This window comes from Mobula hypostoma, chromosome 23 (assembly GCF_963921235.1).
Source record: "Mobula hypostoma chromosome 23, sMobHyp1.1, whole genome shotgun sequence".
In the NCBI taxonomy this organism is placed as follows: domain Eukaryota; kingdom Metazoa; phylum Chordata; class Chondrichthyes; order Myliobatiformes; family Myliobatidae; genus Mobula; species Mobula hypostoma.
This window is the reverse complement of record NC_086119.1, coordinates 30,387,612-30,408,824: the sequence shown is the minus strand read 5'-3', so window position 1 is coordinate 30,408,824 and position 21,213 is coordinate 30,387,612. Positions and strand designations below refer to the sequence as shown.

General features: G+C 42.0%; 2 protein-coding genes across 8 annotated transcripts in view; one reads left to right on the top strand and one right to left on the bottom strand.

The window, feature by feature from the left end:
- si:ch211-283g2.1 (sodium- and chloride-dependent GABA transporter ine) overlaps nt 1-17,069 on the bottom strand; it is a 131,676-nt gene extending 114,607 nt beyond the window's left edge. Inside the window, exon 1 of one of the 2 annotated variants that reach the window (XM_063031308.1) lies at nt 16,816-17,069. In XM_063031308.1, coding sequence (XP_062887378.1) covers nt 16,816-17,020 — 205 coding nt within the window. In that variant the 5' untranslated portion in view covers nt 17,021-17,069. The remainder of the gene's footprint in view (nt 1-16,815) is intronic. The other variant, XM_063031307.1, reaches the window with a different exon arrangement.
- The window catches only part of LOC134336819 (uncharacterized), a 61,631-nt gene that overhangs the window by 5,729 nt on the left and 34,689 nt on the right, over nt 1-21,213 (top strand). Inside the window, exons 1-2 of one of the 6 annotated variants that reach the window (XR_010015893.1) lie at nt 17,248-17,310; nt 18,429-19,604. The exons of 2 other annotated variants lie outside the window; for them this stretch is intronic. Coding sequence is in view for 2 of the 4 variants with exons in the window: in XM_063031320.1 (XP_062887390.1) it covers nt 6,282-6,328 (47 nt within the window). In the remaining 2 variants the exon portion in view is untranslated. Of the gene's footprint in view, nt 1-6,281; nt 11,201-17,247; nt 17,473-18,428; nt 19,605-21,213 lie in introns of those variants that run through there. 3 more of the 6 variants (XR_010015892.1, XM_063031321.1, XM_063031320.1) reach the window with 3 other exon arrangements.

Below are 21,213 nucleotides of genomic sequence, written 5' to 3'. Positions count from 1 at the left end.
ACTTGAAGAATGGAGTGACATTTACAAATTTCTAGTCTTCTGGAACCTTTCCAAAATATAGTGATTCTTGAAAGATCATTACTAATGTCTCCACAATCTTTTCAGTTACCTCTTTCAGAACTCTGGGGTGTACATCATCTGGTCCATGTGACCTACCTACCTTCAGACCTTACAGTTTACCAAGAACTTCCTCCCTAGTAATGGTAACCACACACTTCATGAGCCCTGGCAACTGAATTTGTAGAATACTGCTAGTGTCTTCCACAGTGAAGACTGATGCAAAATACTTATTCAGTTCATCCGCATTTCTTTGTTCTCCATTACTAGCTCTCCAGCATTGTTTTCTAGCCTTCCGATATCCACTTTCACCTCTCTCTGAAGAAACATTTGGTATCTTCTTTAATATTATTGGCTAGCTTACTTTTGTATTCCATCTTTACCTTCGTAATGACATTTTAGTTGCCCGCTGTTGGTATCTGAAAGCTTCCCATTCCTTTAACTTCCCACTAATTTTTACTCTATTATATGCCCTCTCTTAAGCTTTTATGTTGGGTTTGACATCTCTTGTTAGCCACGGTTGTGTCATCTTGCCTTTAGAATACTACTTTCTCTTTGGGATGTATATATCCTGTGCCTTCCGAATTGCTTCCAGGGATTCCAGCCATTGCTGCTTTGCCATCATCCCTGCCAGTGTTCTTTTCCAATCAATTCTGGCCAACTCTTTCCTCGTGCCTCTGTAATTCCCTTTACACCAATGTAATACTGATACATCTGACTTTATCTTCTCCTTCTCAAAATTCAGGGTGAACTTGAGTTGGAGGATCAGCCATGATCATAATAAATGGCGGTGCAGGCTCGAAGGGCCGAATGGCCTACTCCTGCACCTATTTTCTATGTTTCTATATTATCGTCACTTTCCCCTAAGGGGTCTTTTATCTTAAGCTCTCTAATCAATTCTGGGTCATTACACAACACCCAATCCAAAATAGCTGGTCCTAATAGACTCAACAGCAAGCTGCACTAAAAATCTCGTAGGCATTCTATAAATTCCTCCTCCTGGAATCCTGATTTTTCCAATCTACCTGTATATTGAAATCCCCTATGGCTATTGTAGCATTGCCCTTTTGGCATGCATTTTCTATCTCCCATTATAATTTGTAGACCACATCCTTATTACTGTTTGAGGGTCTGTATATAACTCCTATCAGGGTCTTTTTATCCTTGCAGTTCCATAGCTTTATTTACAATGATTCAACACCTTCTAATGCTATGTCACCTCTTTCTAATGATTTGATTTCATTTTTTTACCAACACAGCAACACCACCTCCTCTGCCTTCCTGCCTGTCCTTTCGATACAATGTGTATCCTTGGACATTAAGCTCCCAGCTATAATCTTCTTTCAGCCATGATTCAGTGATGCAGACAACATCATACATGCCAATTTGCAACTGTGCTACAAGTTCATCCACCTTATTCTGTATACTGCATCCATTCAAATGTAACACCTTCAGTTCTTTACAATTTTGTCCGCTTTTATGTTGCAACCTGTTGACTGCAATTTTGCCTTATCATCAGCCTCTCCTTCCTAGGAGTCTCACTACACTCTGCCTCTGTTTGTAGACCAACTACCTCATCTTCAGCACTATCACTCAGGTTTCCATCCCCCTGCAAAATTAGTTTGAACCCATTCTAGTTTGAACACAACTCTAGCCAACCTGACAGTAAGGGTATTAGACCTCCTTGGGTTCAGGTGTAACCTGTCCCTTTTGTACAGGTCGTACCTCTGTTAAGGTCCAGTCCATGAGGTCCACATTCCGGTTCCCGGTCCAGTCCATCAATCCGTATTCCAGGTTTTCCGGTTTTCCCTTGTCCTGTTGTGTGCCTTAATTGAGGCACATGATTCTGATTTTGAGCTGGCTACATAAAAAGCTCCTGGGTTCAGCTTCACTGGCTGGACTGTTCTGTCATATGGGGGGTGCTGGGAGTGGACCCAAGTGCAAGGCACAGACACTGAAGTACTAGGAACAGGACTAGGTGTGTAAAGAAAGCAAGGGAAGTGGAGAAGAAATGACACTGGACAAGACACAGGCCCTGGACGAGACTAGGATACAGGGCCTAGGCTAGGACTAGACTAGGAAAGCGGGACCTGGACGAGGAACAAGGAACTTGGAACCTGGACAAGGACTCCAAGCCAGAGACTGGACAGGGACCCGGAACCTGGGTCTTGACTCGGGCTTGGACCCCGGATCCAGGCAAGGACAAGACATGGCTACAGGACTGGACGTGGAACTCCTGCACAGGACAAGAACACAAAGCCTTGGCTTGGATTAGACAAGGTACTTAAACATTGCTTGGACTAGATGTGGTACTCCTGGGCTGGGCAAGGCACAAGGACAGGATGAGACCCCGAAGCCTTGACTTGGTCTTGGGAGACAGGAACGCAGAACACAGAGCCTTGGTCTTGGGAGACAGGAGTGCAGAACACAGAACCTTGGTCTTGAGAGACACGAACATGGAATACAGAGCTAGGACCCCTCCTTGGGAACAGGACGTAGGGGCGGGACTCATACACAGAACACAGAGAGACAGTTCCCAACACTAGGTAGCGGCAAACAGCCAGACCTATCTAGTGAAGGTGTGCTCACAGAGACAGTTCCCAACAACGATAGATAGTTCCTTATCTAGACACAGCAAGGCTCTGGTCTTGCTCTGGTGGTAGAACTTGACAGTGATACAGGCAGAGGTTTCAGGCAAGGCTTCAGGAGGAAGGTGAAGGGAAGGGAACAGTCCAGCAACTGAGGCTGAACCCAGGAGCTATTTATGTAGCCAGCCCAAAATCAGAATCATGTGCCTCAATTAAGGCACACAACAGGACAAGGGAAAACCGGAAAACCTGGATGGACCGGACCACGAACCGGAATGTGGATTTCACGGACCAGACCATGACATGGAGACATAATGTAAAGATTTTTACTCCTCATGTATGTGAAGGATGTAAGAAATAAAGTCAATTCAATTCAATTCAATTCTTCTGACATGTATTGTGGTCCGTTGTCACCCACAATTTGTTCTGATAAGCCATTTCTGGTGGAGATAGTCCTCAGAGTGGAGGCAGTCTTTGCTGAGGTGGTTGATTTCATTGATATAACCTCCAGCCACTTAGAATGAGCATCCACAGCAATCAGAAACATGGAGTCTATGAATAGCCCAGTAAAATGAAAATGTAATCTTTGCCATGGTGAAGACGGCCACTCGCACAGGTGTAACGGTACCTGTGGGAGTGCATTTTGAACTTGTTGGCATCCCAGACAGCTTTTTAGCCAAGTCTTCAATCTGTTTATCTATTCCCAGCAACATAGCTCTGGGTGAGACGTTTCATCTTGACTGTACCCAGGTGTTCTTTGTGTATATTTTCTAACACTCTGGTGCGCAGTTTAGAGGGAACCACAGCACGAGATCCACACATCAGTGTTCTTTGACATACCAACAGTTGGTCTCATCTCACTGAGAACTCTGGAAACATAGGGTTACCATGAGCTGGCCATCCTTGCATGGCGCATTCATAGACTTTTGACAATGTCGGGTCATTCCTTGTGTCACTTTGTATTTTGGAATTTGTTTCTGGTAACTGGTCCTCTAATGCAGTGTGGAAAACTTCTGCTGGGTCACTGTATGAAGACTTTTCTTCATTTGCCAACACTGCAAGATGTGACAAGCCATTAGTGTTGCTGTGTTGTTTGGTGCCCTTGAACTCTATGTCATAAGTGTGGGCATCCAGAAGTCGAGGCCCAGCGGCCAGAGCCCGGAGTCTGTGAATCTCTGCGAGTCTGCTGGGGAAGTCGAAGGCTCAGTGTCTGCGAATACACAAGTTTGCCGGGGCTGGAGGCCAAAGAAGATGGCCTGTCTGGGGTTAGAGGACTGTGTATTGCACTTGGGTGGGTGGGTGGGTGGGGAGGAGAAGAGCTTATTTTGCTCTTGTCGCTTTTTCACATGTTACGTTCAGTTTTGGTGCATTGGGGAGGGGAGGAGAACATGGCGGTGCAACGCAGCACACGCGGCCACTCCGAAATGATATCATATTTGTAAGTAGGATGCCGTGCACAATGCTGATTTGATGGAGGCAGACATGAGAAGCACGGAGGAACATCTGGAGAAACTTCTGAAATGCCCGCTTCGCTGTCGCTGCTACTGTGTGATCGAGAATCTCTGAAGGCCTCAAATCCTCAGCTTTGCCTATTGCTTGTTGCCGGGGCCGGGGTTGAAGCGCTCGGTATCGGAGGGCTGGTTGGAGGCTCGAAGTTTTTGGATAGACTCAAGAGTCGGCTGTGGTCGGGTGCTTCCAGGGTGCTGCATCGGCAAGTTTGCGGCACTAGAAGCACATGGCAGGGAGAGTTTTTCTTCCTTCTCCATCTGCGTGAGGTGATAGGACTTTCGAGAGACTTTTTTTTACCGTGCCCATGGTCTGTTCTTATCAAATTACGGTATTGCTTTGCATTATTGTAACTATATGTTATAATTATGTGGTCTTTGTCAGTTTTTCAGTTTTGTTTGTCTTGTGTTTCTGTGATATCATCCTGGAAGAACATTGTATCATTTCTTAATGCATGCATTACTAAATGACAATAAAAGAGGACTGCGTGTCCTCATAATCTAATCTAATTCTGTGTTGTTCTGCCGAGTATGGTGCGCATACTGCGTTAGCAATGGAAAGTGCCGGCTGCCCAGCCCATCCATTGGTTGTTGATGCCAGCGATGAATTTCATTCTGTGCTTTGATACATGTGATTAATGAATCTGAATATGAATCTGAAATCGGAGCAGAAAATACCCAAAGCACGTGGCAAATGTACAGATTCCACGCAGACTGTATTGCAGATCAATAGTGAAACTAAGATGCTGAAAGTATGAAGCAGCAGCCCAGTGAGTAGCCCCACTCACTCACCTTATTTCTCTTCAGACAAAAAATGTTTTTCAGTTGCATAATGCTAAAGAAAAACAGTGCCATATAATTGAATTCCTCAACACATCTTTCCAGCTCAGCCAACCACAGGGTGACTGCTTTCTGGGGGGGGGGTTCTGTTTTCTGTCAAGAAAAGCACTGAACCATTCTGGCTCGCTGTCTGAAAAACCACAAAGATTCCCAGTGAGCAACCTCACTTGGTATGGATTCAGTATTCTTTGACGAGCAAGGCGCTCCACCACATCAAAACGGTTTGTTGCTTCAAGAAGATCCATTCATGCATCTCTGCAGAGAAATCGACACCTCGCCACAAATCTCAGTGAAAATTGATATGTTTCAAAACATTAAACTAATTCAAAGGCAGACTTAACAATTCTCATATTTATACATATAAACCATAATGAATTATTTAAATAGACAAGAATGCTTAATCAACCCGTATATATATCCATGATTACTTAAGTATAACTGGAATATTAAATCTATAACAGTCCTCCCTAGTTAGCTCTGAACTCCATTTCGATATAGAAGGTATCTCAGCTATGTACACAGTATACTATATAATACAACTAACATGCAGACATCCACAGCATATTAAATTTTAAATGCTCCCATTCAAGCCTGAAGATTTAATCATTGTTGAGGATTTCTTACTCTTGTGGGATAACGTCTTTCCTCACAAGGGTAGTCACTCTGCTTGGCATGTGTAACTTGTAATTGTGAAAACAGTCTCAGCTTCTGGGGGCTGCCTCCGTGGTGGTTGTAAGAGTTGAGTCCGAGGCTTCAGGAAGAGGTTCTGATTGTGGTTGCCAACTTTCTTCTCTAACAATTGACTCTGCCCTCCTCAACTGATCGATGTGTTGTCTCCAGATGATATGAGATGCAGCCTCCACTGTGTAGGAGAGTGATCCAGTCCTGACCTTAATCTTTCTGAGTACTCACTTTTGATTACCTCTGTAGTCCCTCGACAGGACTGTTTGTCCAGGAGTGAAACATTGAACCTCCTTGTTTGAGGAGTCCTCAATTTGTCTCAGCTCCTTGTCCTGCAAACTCCTTCTGAGATTGGGTTTGGGGAGGTCCAAGCATAAGCAGAAGGAATGACCCAGGAACAGCAAAGCTGGTGAGTTGCTGGTTGTGGAGTATGCTGCATTGTGATATGCAAGGAGGAAATTGGCGAGCTTCTGGTTTGGTGTGGTGGAGAATGCTGTGCTGACATTGCTTGCAGCGTGTTTTTTAGTCTCTGAACAAACCTTTCCCCAAGCCAGTGGCAGCTGGGTGGTTATGGTGCAGATGTAATATGTCTTATTCTGTTCATTTTTAGGAATGACTGAAACTGTTCTGCAACAAGCTGTGGTCCATTGTCACTGACCAAGTGTCCTGGAATACCAGTCCTTCCAAAGAGGCTTCTCAATTCAACAGTTTGCAAGGTTGTAGTGGAGGATATTGGGCACACTTCTGGCCATTTTGTAGCTGCATCCACTACTACCAAGAAAGTTGTATCCACAACTTAGTGTCAAAGTTGTGTCCGGCAACATCTACACTAATCCTCTGCTAGGGCAGTGCAGGCCTTTCCCAGAGATGGAGGAGTGCTGCTCTTGGCATCTTCTGATTTAAGACAGAGCTGGTGAACCTCAGCTGCTACTTGTAAATAAAACAAAGAAAACAACTAAATACTTTATTAATTATATTTTTTCTGGTAAATGATCACTGTAATCAATAGCCTGTAATTTCCCCGTGGGATTTGAGCTTTTGAACTGCGGTATGATCTGACATTTTTATGGTGTGAACTGAAGACTTGAAGGTGCAGGAAGGTTGTGGTGTGGCATGTACAGGAAGTCACTGCGGTGGGCCCTGGACTGGAGAGCGGGGAATGAGCTGATCTATCACTGTTGCTGGAGTGGACTTGGAGACAAGTTGATGCGGCTGAACCAGGGTGAGGAGAGCGGAGGCGAGGCAGAGTTAGGGCAGAGCCTGGGCCCGAGAGTGAGGAAAGACCCAAGTTTTGATCAATTTCAGTGCTGAGCCGATTTGGAAATGTTAGGTTTGGGCTGAATCAAGGCAGTGGATGTCAGGCCCGAGAGTGAAGTGAAGTGGTCTGCAAACAAGGAACGACTTGATGCTTGGATGATTTAAGCTCTGGGCAAGAATGATAATGTCTGAGAGTTGGGGCTGGATGCAATCATGGTTTACTCATCTCTGCATTCACTGCAGCCGCAGCCTGCAAATGAATTTGCCTGGCTGTGGACTCACTTTCGTGAACTTCAGTTCTGAATGCTAGTTGCTCACTCTTATTGTTTGCACGGTTTGTTTTTTTGTCTTTGCACCTTGAGTGTTCGACGGCCTTCTTTTGCTTCAATATTCTCTATTTGGTTTCTTTGTTTTGTGGCTGCCTGTAAGGAGACGAATGTCATGGTTGTATAATATATACATTCTTTGATAATAAATGTTTTTAAACTTTGGACAAGTTGGCATCCCGTACAAGCTGTTGATCTATCCCAGGCCACCAGAAGAAAGCTTTGAGCCAACGCTTTGATTTTGACCATGCCTTGATAACTGGCATATAACTCCTTAAAAACTTTAGCTCTCAGCTTGGATGGTACAACAACCCTCAATCTCCACATAAGGCAACCTCCGTAAAGGGCAAGTATATCTCAGCACTGGTAAAAATGGGGGGAACTGGAGTTTCTGCAGCACATTCCAGCCATTTTGGGTGGCCATGTAGACCTGAGAGAGGGAGGGGTCTTTTTTAGTTTCCCTTTGGATCATCTCTGCCATAATAGGGAGACTTTCCAATTTGCATTAGGGAGGATAGGTAAAGAAGAGTGTCTTTTTTGTAAATTTTTCCTGTAATTCCTTTTCTAAGGGAAACAGGGCAATCCATCAGCATTTCCATGATTAGTCATCCTTTTGAATTTGATCTTTTAATTGTGGCCTCCAAGAAACAGAGCCCATCTCTGCATTTGTGCTGCTGCTGTTAGTGGAATATCCTTCTGTGGATTGAAAATGGACACCAGCGGTTGGTGGTCAGTAATGAGAGTAAACCCTCTCCCGTACAAGTACTGGTTGAAACACTCTACACCGCTAACCAAACTCAAGGCCCCTCTGTCACTCTGTGTGTAATTTTTCTCTGCAGCAGTCAGAAAATGTGACACCATGTCTATGGGGTATTCACTTCCATCACTCATAACGTGTAACATGTCTGCACCTATACCATAAGGTGAGGTATCACAGGCAAGCTTCACTGGATGATGTGAATCATAATGTGTCAGTACATTGTCTGGTGTCACCATTTATTTTACCTTTTGGAAAGTCACCTCACACTGCTTTGTCCATTGCCATTTCTTCCTGATATGCAGTAATGAATTCAAGGGATGGAACACAGTAGCCAAGTTTGGTAGGTACCTGTTATAGTAGTTGACAAATCCTAAAAAGGACCACAACTGCGACATATTCTTTGGCCTTTCAATTGGATTATGATTCCTGTCACTCTTTGGCTTCAGATCCATATTGTACTGTACCGGCAAGTTTGACCTCTGTCCCACTGTATTCTGACTCTATATCACTGTCCAGGACAAAGACCCTTTTCACCAAATTCAGTCTCTCACAGGCAGATAAACCAAGTATTGACTGTACATTTTTTGGCACCACCACAAATGAAAGCGTGTGCACCATATTTTTGTGTGATACTCTTGCCACACATGTTCCTTTAACTGGAATGTCTGCACCTGAATACCTAGTCAATTTTATATTTGTCTGATGTAACTTTGGTCTTGGCTTTAATGCGTTAAACTCAGATTCTGCAAGAATATTTACTTGTGCTCCAGTATCCAGTTTAAACAGAATATTGTTTTGATTCACTTGCATAGAATAGTCCAGTCATTCTTACTTTGTTTATTTTCACAAAGCACATCTGTATAAAACGTGTTTTATTTCCTTTCTACTTCTGCAACAGCGTGAAAAATGAATAATCTTACCACAGTTGTTGCACAATTTCTGATACGCTGGACACATTTTAGGTCGGTGCTGCTGCCCACAGCGATCACAAAGTTTTTTTCTTTCAAACGACGTCTTGCTCTCTGTCAGTTTCGTAGTTGCTTCATTATTTTTTCTAACATGTTCATGGCTATTCACAATGTGTACACTGCAGTTCTCAATAAAAAAGCTCTTTAGCCTGCGACTTTACGGTTTCTGAAGCTTTGCAGAGAATCAAAGCTTTTTCCAAATTTACATCTGGTTCTCTTAAGAGTCTTTCTCTCAGAGCATTATCCAGAATGCCGCAAACAATTCTGTTTTTAACGAGGGAGTCCGTCAGTTCTGCAAACTCGCATGTTTTACTGTGGTTTCTCAATTCCGTAACAAATTCATCAGTAGTTTGACCAGCTTTCTGCTTGCATGTAAAGAATTTATACCGTTCATATGTCACATTGCGCTTCGGTATGCAAAATGATTCAAAATTGTCGATTATCGCTCTTAGATGCAAATTATCATCTTCAAAGGTGAAATGGTTATATACCTCAATTGCGTCATCCCCAATCACGTGGAGTAGAATTACAGCTTTTATTTTCTCCGTTTTATTATCTGCTCTGATCACTGATAAATAAATTTCAAAACGCTGTTTAAATCTTTTCCATTTTCAGCTATGTTTCCAGTCAGCTGAAGCATAGATGGGGGTTGCAAAACTTCCATTCTTACAGCTGTCAGCAAACAACAAAAAAGTTTGCGCTTTTTTTTTCCTTATTATCTTCGCTTCTCCCATGTTAGTGAACTGAATTATTCTTCCAGACTGACTTCTGACAGCATGTTGTGTTCTTTATATGTACTGTAGGTTACTCATAAAGGCACATATTCTGGAAGAACATATCTGGAACTTTTATTTAACAGCAACCACGTCTAACATGCAAGCTTCTTGATCATTCTGTCGGTTTTGTGCATGCTCCGAACTCTGTCACATGACATGTGATATCACCACACCTCTGTTTGAATTTTCTCAGCACACATGTGTAATCCTTGTGTATCAATAGTGTGACCACAATAAGTGATGATCGGTTTAAAGAATTCGCATTGTTCTCTGTGCGCCTAATCTTCTAATCTTTTTAACATTGCCTTGAGGTTTTGGAGATGTTCCTTGTCATCCTTACAGGTAACAATGATGTCATCCAGGTTCAGAAGATGATACTAAGCTAAAAATAACCCTATAACAGCGATAGAGCCCTTTGTGAGTGGTTATGCTGAGACACACTTTGAACTCTTCTTCCATCTCCATCTGAAAGTAGGTTTCAGCTAAGTCCACTTTGTTGGCGTATTTTCCTCCAGAAAGGTTTGCAAAAATATTCTTTGCTCTGGGCCGAGGGTATTGATCTACCTTCAGTCCTGGGTTGATGGTGACCTTAAAATCACCACAGATCCTGATAGACCCATTCTTTTTGGCTACTGGGACCACTCACATTGCCCATGGGCTCCTCACAACCTTGGAAATTTTTCCTTTGGCCTTTATACAATCTAGCTTATGGCTACTATGTCATGGATGGTATAAGGAACTGCACAAGCTTTGTAAAACTTGGGTGCGACATTTTCATTTAACGCTATTTCACCCTTGATATGTTTGAGTTTCCCAACACCATCTTGAATACTGCTGTGGTATCTTAACTTATTGACTTTATTGTAGAGGATGTGGCATGCAAATGGTGAATGGATCACCAATCAATTTATAGTTGTCTCAGCCAATCACACCCCCACAATGCTGGTCCCCTGTTTGTACTACATACAAGTTCAATTTGGCTTGAAGGTTTCTGTATTTCACTGTTGCAAATGTCATTTCCACAGAAATTATCTTTTCTCCAGTATAAGTTCTTAGTTGGACATCTGCAGCCTTCAGTTTAGTATCTTTGAAATGTCATTCAAACTCATCTCGTGGAATGACTGAAACAGTTGAACCAGTATCTAGTTCCATTTTAATAAATTTGCCCTTCAATTCTGGTGTAAACCATATTGTTTTTCTGCCTTTCTTTTAAATAAAAGCTCAATCGTGTCTTCCCTTCTGAAGAACTCTCGCTGTCCTGGTTTTTGTAACTTGACTAGCTCTTGCTGTTTTTTTTATAGTTTGAATGTCTCACTGTGCTCAATACAGGTTGGCAATGGTCTTGGGTTCGTCATCAATGTTATGTTTGTAACTTCAAAATATTAAACCAATTCAAAGGAAGACACAAGATTCCGGGAATGCAGTTCAAACTTTGTATTTACTTCAAGCGTATTATGTGTTAGTGTAATTTTCTCATTTATACATATAACCCACAATGAATAATTTAAATGAACAAGAATGCTCGAAATCAACCGATTTTATTTTTATATATATATATATATATATATATATATATATATATATATATACACACACACCTCTCTCCCCCTCCTCCCCCCCTCTCCCTCTCCACCCCCTCTCCCTTTCCCTCCCCTCTCTCCCTCTCCCCCTCTCTCCCTCTCCCCCCCTCTCTCCCTCTCCCCCCCTCTCCCTTTCCCTCCCCTCTCTCCCTCTCCCCCTCTCTCCCTCTCCCCCCTCTCTCCCTCTCCCCCCTCTCTCCCTCTCCCCCCTCTCTCCCTCTCCCCCCTCTCCCTCTCCCCCCTCTCTCTCTCCCCCCTCTCTCTCTCCCCCCCTCTCTCTCTCCCCCCCTCTCTCTCTCCCCCCCTCTCTCTCTCCCCCCCTCTCTCTCTCCCCCCCTCTCTCTCTCCCCCCCTCTCTCTCTCTCCCCCCCTCTCTCTCTCCCCCCTCTCTCTCTCCCCCCCCCTCTCTCTCCCCCCCCTCTCTCCCTCCCCCCCCTCCCTCCCCCCCTCCCCCCCTCCCCCCCCTCTCCCCCTCTCCCCCCTCTCCCCCCCCCCCTCCCCCCCCCTCTCTCTATCTACACATGCACCCATACACACAAGATTACTCAAAAGTAACTGGAATATTAAATACACATCAAAAGATAACCGAATGCTGGTCTCAATCAGGAATTGATCAGATATGAAGTAAACTGAGACTCGTTCTTTGGGGGCTCACGCCGTGAAATCTCCTCTGCATATAGTGTATAAAAATCCAACAGGAAATAGTAAAAATTATAAACTATAAGTCACACATTGTGTGACTTCTTTAGATACACCTCTACACCTGTTTGTAATGCAAATATCTTATCAACCCATTGTGTGACAGCAACTCAATGCATAAAAGCATGCAGACATGGTCAGCAGGTTTAGTTGTTGCTCAGAACAAACATCAGATTGGGGAAGAGATGTTACTTAAGTGACTTTGACAATGAAATGATTGTTGGTGCCACACGAGGTGGCTCGAGTATCTCAGAAACTGCTGATCTCCCAGGATTTTCACACATAACTAGAGTTTGCAGAGAGTTGTGCGAAAAGCAAAAAAAAAAATCCAGTGAGTGGCAGCGCTGTGGGCAAAAGCACCTCATAAATGAGAGAGGTCAGAGGAGAACGGCCAGACTGATTCAAACTGACAGGAGGTGATAGTAACTGAAATAGCCGCACCTTACAACAGTGGTGTGCAGAAGGGCATCTCTGAATGCACAACGCGCCCAAGCATGAAGTGGATGGGCTATAGCAGCAGAAGACCACAAACATACATTCAGTCACCACTTTATCAGGTACAGGAGGTACCTAATAAACTGGCCACTGAGTGTATTTAAGATTGTTTAATGTAATTTCCTGTACACAAAAGAATGAAATAATTGTTACTCCTGACCAATACAGCACAAAAGATAAGGAACACAATAATTATTTAAAAAATACAATAAATAAAAATACCTAAGATAGCTTATGTACATAGATTTTTTTTTGGTCCATAAAATCATGCTAGGCCCAAGAGCGTCTGTTCATAAGGTGACTGACAGGAAACAATAAAGTAGTGGTTGTTGGAAGTGTGGAGGGGTGAGTAAGTGGGTGGAAGTGTTGATCAGCCTTACTGCCTGGGTAATGTGACTGGGTAACTGGTTTTCTGGAGATCTTGGTGTGGATGCTATGTAGCCTCCTCCCCGATGGGAGTGGGACAAACAGTCCATGAGCAGGGTGGGTGGGATCCTTTATGATGCTACTGGCCCTTTTCCAGCATCTGTCTGTATATATGTCCTTGATGGTGGGTATGCTGGTGCCAGTGATGTGTTGGGCAGTTTTGACTACCCATTGTGGAGCTTTCCTGTCCACTGCAGTGCAGTTACTATACCATGCAGAGATGCAGCTTGCTAGGATGCTCTGTACTGTGCATTTAGATTAGATTAGATTATGAGGACACTCAGTCCTCGTTTATTGTCATTTAGAAATGCATGCATTAAAAAATGATACAATGTTCCTCCGGTATGATATCACAGAAACACAAGGCAGACCAAGACTAAAACTGACAAAAACCACATAATTATAACAGATAGTTACAACAGTGCAAAGCAATACCATAATTTGATAAGAACAGACCATGGGCACGGTAAAAAAAAGTCTCAAAGTCCTGGTAGCCCATCATCTAACGCAGACAGTAGAAGGAAGAAACTCTCCCTGCCATGAGCTTCCGGCGCCACAAACTTGCCGATGCAGCATCCTGGAAGCACCCGACCACAGTCCGACTTTGAGTCCGGCAGAAAACGTCGAGCCTCCGACCAGTCCTCTGACACCGAGCACCATCTCTGCCGAGCGCTTTGATCCCGGCCTCGGCCGCCAAGCAACAGGCAAAGCCGAGGATTCGGGGCCTTCCCCTCTGGAGATTTCGGATCACACAGTAGCGGCGGCAGCAAAACAAGCATTTCAGAAGTTTCATCAGATGTTCCTCTGTGCTCTCACGTCTGCCTCCATCAAATCAGAATTGTGCATGGCCTCCTACTTGACAGATTACAGATATTCATCACCGGAGAGGCTGCGCGTGCTGCATCGTGCCACCATGTTCTCCTCCTCTCGACTTGTAGAACGACTTGTGGATCTGCATAGTCCAGCCTCCTCAGAAAGTAGAGGCGTTGGTGAGCTTTCCTGACTGTGTAGGATGTGTTTTGCGACCATGAGCAGTTGTGTGAGATGTGCACTCCCAGGAGTTTGAAACTGCTCGCAGTTTCCACTGCTATGCCATCAGCGTACGGCGGAGGAGGGTCGTGTGATTGGTGTGAGCTCTACAAAAGTCAGAAGTCATCTCTTTTTCTTGCTGACATTAAAGAAGAGGTTTTTTGCCTGGCACCAGACCTCGAGCTCTTCCACCTCCTCCCTGTAGGCCGTCACATTGCGGTTGGTGATAAGCCCCAGCACTGTCGTGTCATCGGCGAACTTGACAATGTGAGTACTCGGGAGTTTGGCCATGCAGTCAGGTGTGAGTGGAGTGTACTGCAGTGTGATCATTCATTAATGGTTTAAAATGGAATTGGAATTAAAGTCAATATAAAAGGAAGTGAGGAAAGAAGAGGAATTGGAAGAAATTTGATACCTCTTTCAAAGAGCCAATTGACCTAGCTGGGAATAATGAACTGAAAGTCCTTCTCCTGTGTTGTACTATTCGATGGTATAGTCAAAAGATAAATGATTTCATTCATTCTTTAAATGTATAGTGGCCTACAATTAAAAAAAACTCACTTCGTACTGACAGTCTTTTTTCTCTGAACATCGGTATATATTACAGGTGAATATTTCAATTACACCTCTGTTAAATTGGAAATACATTACCAAAATTGTTGTCATACTTAACCGTTAATGCTAGCAAATTAGGATCTTTGGTTGTATTTTGCTCACTTGGGTATGTTCTGAGATTGTTGGCTATTACATTTAAAGTACTTTTAGATTGATGGAACATAGGCCAATTCTGAGCTGTGGGATATATTTAAATGCTAATAGGACAGAAGACTCTGTTTATCCAATTTCAACTGTTAAAATGATCCTAATTTCCCTTCTCCTTTAAGGACAATCCCACAAATGTGCCTGCTAGTGCCCAACATCACAGTGATAAGCGTCAAATGGAGGTATAATTACTTGGCAGCTCTCTGCTAAAGCTGAGGTTTGAGCACTAACAGCTGAAACAGTTTGAAGGGAGGAGATAGAGAGATTTTGTTCTGTATTTGGGATCAGCTTTTCACAGTGAGTTTTTTTTGCCCTTTAAACTACCTGGAATTACTTCCTGCAGATAAGGCTGTTTACTCTCCGCTCTCCTCCAACAGTAGTTTAAGCTTATGAAATTTCCTTTCGATTAAGCTTTGCATTAAGATCATATATAGAAAGTGCAGTGACAGCATAGGATGGTCAGGTGAAGAATAGTTAATATTAAGAACAGTTAATAGTCTATTAACAATAGTTAATAGAAGATTCCAATGTACATTCCACAGGTGAAGTTTTCACTGGACCTGGTGCCTTTAACTTTGCATTCTTCCTCCTTCTCCCATACTTTAGCAACAAGAAAACTTCTTTGAAGCCACTCCCATCATGTGATGTGATCTTATCAGAATGAGAACCAGGTTTATTATCACCTGATGTATGATGCTAAACATGTTGTTTTGCAGCAGCAGACATAGAAATTTCCATAAATTACAACAATTAAATAGTGTAAAAGAGGAATAACAAGGTCATATTCTGAAACTGTTCCAACTGTTCCGAAACCTGTCGAAGGAGGGGAAGGAGCCGTTTCTGAATTGTTAATTATGGTGGTAATGAGAAGAGGGCATGACCCAAAGAGTGAGGATCTTTAACGATGGAAGCTGCCTTCTTCAGACACTGCCTTTTGAAGGTGCCCTCAACGGCAGGAAGGACGATTTTCTGCCTTTGTCCTTACGACATTGCACAACAATTGTTAAATAACCACCAGATCACATCAACCAGTCACTGCTAACTATGGCACATTGGGAATACCATAATCACCACGTTAACAACACCTCAAGCACCATGAAGAGATAAACTCTTGGAAAAGGATGTAATGAGAATTCAGTACATGAGAGATATAAAGGGAAAGCCCTTCTCAGTGTCAGACAAGCCAGGTCTTAGTGCTTGCTTTAATGTTTAACTGATGAGGCATTCCGCCGAATGATCTCGGCAATTTGCTTCGAAACACTTCTGATAGGATCTACCACTTGCTTTCCCCAGACAGTTTCTTAGCCAGTTCTGTATTTTTAAAAAAAGTGTTTCCTAGGCCATATTTACTTTGGAGCACTGCAGTACAATATGCTCCACAACAACATATCTCCTTTTGAGTTCTGCAGGCTGAATGAAATCAGGTACTCACAACATTGGAATGTTTCATGAGGCACACAGCCAGTGAACAACATGACTAGATTGGTAGTGTTCTGAAATAACTAAAGTGAGCAGGAACGTAGGCTCAGCAGTTCTGGTTGTGGGTTAATTGTCTATTGAGATCCCTGTACTCCTTGGCACTGGTTTACCAATTTACCCATTTTAATTTGGTATCACTAGATCATGAGGAAAAAACAAACATGCTATTCCTTAAGCTGTGCTAAAGGTGCACAAAACAAATTTGTGCCTCACAAACCTGGAGCTAATCCATTAAGGTGAATGCTTGGCAAAATACACAATGTAAATACACAATATTGATCATGGTTATTTTTAAATGTAGGTCAAGGGACCATTTTCCTTCATTATTGACTTGTTATAATTTGGGTTCAGCAATAGATTGCTAGGAAACTATTCTGAATGAATGTAAGAATACAAATCTACACTGTAATAAGTGAATTAATGAAACAGAACCATTAATCAGTCATCAGGGATCAAGAAAAAATTCCTCTTGGTTAAGCAACAGCTTTCAAAGACATTTTTAGAAGTAAATGCTCAACTTGCAAACCCAATCATCCAAGGCTTTCAGAATTAGGCATTTCATCAATCAGTATTAAAAATAAAATTACCTCCTCCACTTCTATAGCACAGGAAAGGAAATCTCCAGACATTGCCCAATCCCACGGAATAACCAATTCCTGCCAACAGGAACTCAATCTTTCGAGACCAAGTCTCCCTAGTCTGGACCTTTACTTTTTTTTTGTCTTTCTCATCACTCAGTGCAGGAGCATCATGCCCATTATTTGCCTTCTTTATGTGGCTGGAGTCTTCCATTTTCGGCTCACTTTAAAATAACTTTAAAGCAGTGTTGATGAAGCTTTTGAGTGTACTTCTAAATCAATTTCCATCAATCATTATCTCATGTGTCACTCACCTGATAACAGAAGCAAGTTAAGCATTGAAATCTTGGTCTTAAGCAATTGAACAAACTCATGTTTAATTATTAATCATCACTTTATTATCTCTCATCTCCAGCATATTAGCCTTCTCTGAATTTTAGTTGTTAAGGTGCCATTCCAAGTTAATCAGAATGAAGTATTTACCAAGGGGTGCACACAGGCACAGTGAGTTGCAATTACTTTTATAAGCTATAAGCAGTTCAGAGTTTTGAAATGGAAAATTGCTAGCAGCCAATCAGAATTTAGATGATCCTGCATATGAACTCAAAATGAAGTTTTAACCAATTCGGATATATAGTTTTAGTAAGGCAAAATGCATGTCTCCAAGTAAGTATCAGATAAGTCCTATGTGATCATATTTTCCTGTTTTCTTTTTGATCTCAAGCAATTGTAATCCTAAAATGTTTAAAGAACCATTAAATACTTGCAGAAGTTACAGTATCTGTAGGGAACTCCAAACATTTTAATAGGTTTACTTACACAGTTAATCAATTACCATTGGATTCTTGATAATATTTTATGACGTGTATTTGTCAACATTTTATAACCTTAGAAATTCAGGAAGAATGATAGACTGAAAAAACAACTTAATGCTTTGCAAAGATATAATCAAACAATACAAATATTTAAGATTGGCATAAAACAATGATGTGCGAAATGTAAAGATTTTTTTTGATTAGAAACAGTTACTGCATGTAGAATATGCTGGTTGGAACAGAGATGAAAAAATATAATTTTTAAAAAGCAAGAATATTATTTTATCACTTTAATTATTTCCAATCATTTTAATGTAATTTTAAATTCATAGTTCTTAGTGTTTTAACACATTTGCCTCAGGAAAAAAAAACAGCCTACAGTCAAGGGCCCCTCCCATTCTTTCTTCCATTTTCTGTCCAACAAGAGATATAAAAGCACAAGAGTACAGTCCACCACACTCAAGGATAGTTTCTATCCTGATGTTATCGGGCTCATGATCCGACTTCTCATACGCTAAAGATGAACCCTTGATCTCCCAGTCTACATTGCCATGGCCTTTGCTCTTAATTTTCCTTACCTGCATTATAGTTTCTCTGTACCTGCAACACTGCATTTCATTTCCTCAAGGTACTTATGTATGGCATTATTTACATGCGTGTCAAAGATTTTCTCTGTACATATGACAATAATAAACTAACACCCATTACTATTTTTAAAGTTTTTACATATTAGTTACTTGTTTAAGTTTTACATCATTTAAAAATATTTATGAAACAACTAATTAAAATCATATTCACTTTTGACAGGAGGCAAGCATCAATCCTAACCTTGCTTCTTGTCAAAGGATGCCAGAGAATTCTGGGATGGGACATTTGATATTGGATCCCCAGTTGGCCAGCAGGTTAAGGACTCAGCACAGCCAGCCCTCTGCAACTGACCAAGTTTGTGCTGGCAAGTGGCGTGACAGCTCCATTCTGCGAGTCCAAGCAGAAGGCTAAATCCAGCTCAGATGTTCCTGCAAGGTAGCAGGTATTTGGATACAACAGCGAAGAAGAATATGCAGATGCCTTTTGCTCTTGACCTGCGTCTCAACTGAACTGTCTGTGCGTTGTCCTTGGACGTGACATAGAACTCGTGAACTTAAAAAGAACAATTTATTGTTCCTCTGGAAGCCATCTTGCTATTCAGCACTCTTTTCCTAAATCACATCCACTATTCAACATCAACCCTACCATTATCATATTATTTCTCTAATAGGTTTGTTTTACATATTATAAGTAAAATTAATCTGTTCTGCATGTACACTCATTGGCCACTTTATTACTATCACCTGTACCTAATAAAGTGGCCATTGAATGTACGTTCGTGGTCTTCTGCTGCTGTAGCCCAACCACTTCGAGGTTCAACATGTTGTGCATTCGGAGATGCTCTTCTGCACACCACTGTTGTAATGGATGGTTACTTGAGTTACTGTTGCCTTCCTGCAGCTTGTACCAGTCTGGTCACTCTCCTCTGACACCTCTCATTAACAAGGCATTTTCACTCTCAGAACTGACACTCAGTAGATGTTTTTCTACCCTCCTATGCAAACTTTAGAGACCGATGTGCATGAAAATCCCAGGAGATCTGCAGACTTGGGGATACTCAAGCCACCCGATCTGGCACCAACATGGTTAAGTCACTTCAATCACATTTGTTCCCCATTCTGACATTTGGTCTGAACAACTAAACCTTTAACCACACCTGCATTCTTTTATGCATTGAGTTGCTGCCGCATGATTGGCTGATTGGATATTCGCATTAACAAGGTGTACAGGTATGCCTATTAAAATTGGAATTGAGTGTATGCACTTTGTGATTTATTCTTTCAAATACTTTTTCCTCATAATATTGCACCTCACCATCTATTACTGACCAGCTTAATCTGTTTACTCCTTCCATTTTATGAAGTGACATCTGCTCTACTCCCAAATGCTCTGTTGGCTTCTGTTGCTTGGTAAATATCAACTGCTTTTTGTAGGTGCAGTTTGGCACAGTTTGAGCAATAATTCTGTTTTTAAATGAGATTGTCTCACAAGAAGGCACTCATGAAGCCATGCTAATTTTCTTTGCAAATCTAATCAGATTTGAAAGTGGAACTTGGTATTAAGTTATGTCTTCCACATATAATTTTCATGAAGTGTGGAATATATTCAAAGTTGTGTATTTAACATCTTCTCACTCTTTTTCTCCTTTCCTACATTATGCATGAATGCACTATACAACCATAAGATACAAGAGCAGAATTAAAGGCCATTCAGCCCATCAAGTCTGCTTTGCCATTTGATCATGGCTGATTTAATATTCCTCTTCACCCCATTCTCATAACCTTTGACACCTTTACTAACCTGTCAACCTCCACTTTAAATATACCCAATGACTCTGCCTCCAGAACAGTCTGCGGCAATGATTTCCACAGATTCACCGGCCTCTGGCTAAAGAAATTCCTCATCTCTGTTCCAAAGAAATGCTCTTCTGTGTGAGGTTGTTCCCTTTGGTCATAGACTCTCACACAATGAGAATCATGCTCTCCATGTCCGATCTGACCAAATGTTTAAATATCTGGTAGTTTTAGATGAAATTTCCTGCCCTCCCACCATTCCTCCCTTTTCTAAACTCTAGTGAGTACAGGCCCAGAGTCATCAAGCACTCCTCATGTTAACCCATTCATTCCTGGATCATTGTCTGGACCCTCCAATGCCAGGACGTCACTTACTTCTTGTCATTTAGGGCAGCAATAAAGGTCCCTTAAGGATTCGTCATTGCTGTTTCTGTAACAATTTAGTTTTTTTTTGACCAGTCAGGGTTGTTAGCTCTGAGCTGAACCCCCAAACCTGGAGGACCGGTGGACTACTCTTAGTCTGGCCTCTATCCTTTGATCTGTTTGGCATAGGTGACCCTACCAAGAGCCAAAGACCCAACTCCAACTAATATAGCTCTCCAGGTCGTTGAGGCACGCAAGCCTCCAAATCTTATGACAAGGTTGTGGTCCTCTTGGGGGAATGCCTGGATATCCCTCCTTAGACATGGGATGCAAAACTACTCACAGTGTTATTATGCAAATCAGTTACTTCCTATTTCAAGTATTCTACTTATTTCAAGTGCATGCATGATATTTGTTTGTCCCTTGTGTCCATTACTGTTGCATACCTGTTGGAAAGGCACTCCCATTTTTACCTGCATCCATAACGTTTTCTTTTGGTATCTAAAGATTCTGAAGTTATAAACTCTCCACTTCAACTACTCTTTTTGACTCCAAATGATCTATTTGAACAGCAGCAACAGCATCTCTCAAAAGGCCAAAGTAGTATCCCTGGTTTACAGACACAAGGTGATTTTGTACCAATCACATATTTGAACATCAGGTAACTCTATTTAACTTTATATAAGTCACTGTACTCTCCACACTATTCTACGTAATGGGGAATAAAATCCCACACCATATTTAAGTGGTGAATGAAGCTGAATAAAGATACTTTAATGATGGAAATATGTCAAGAACTTCAGAGATCATTTCCATCTGGCAAACTCTTCTGACTCTTAAAATATTCA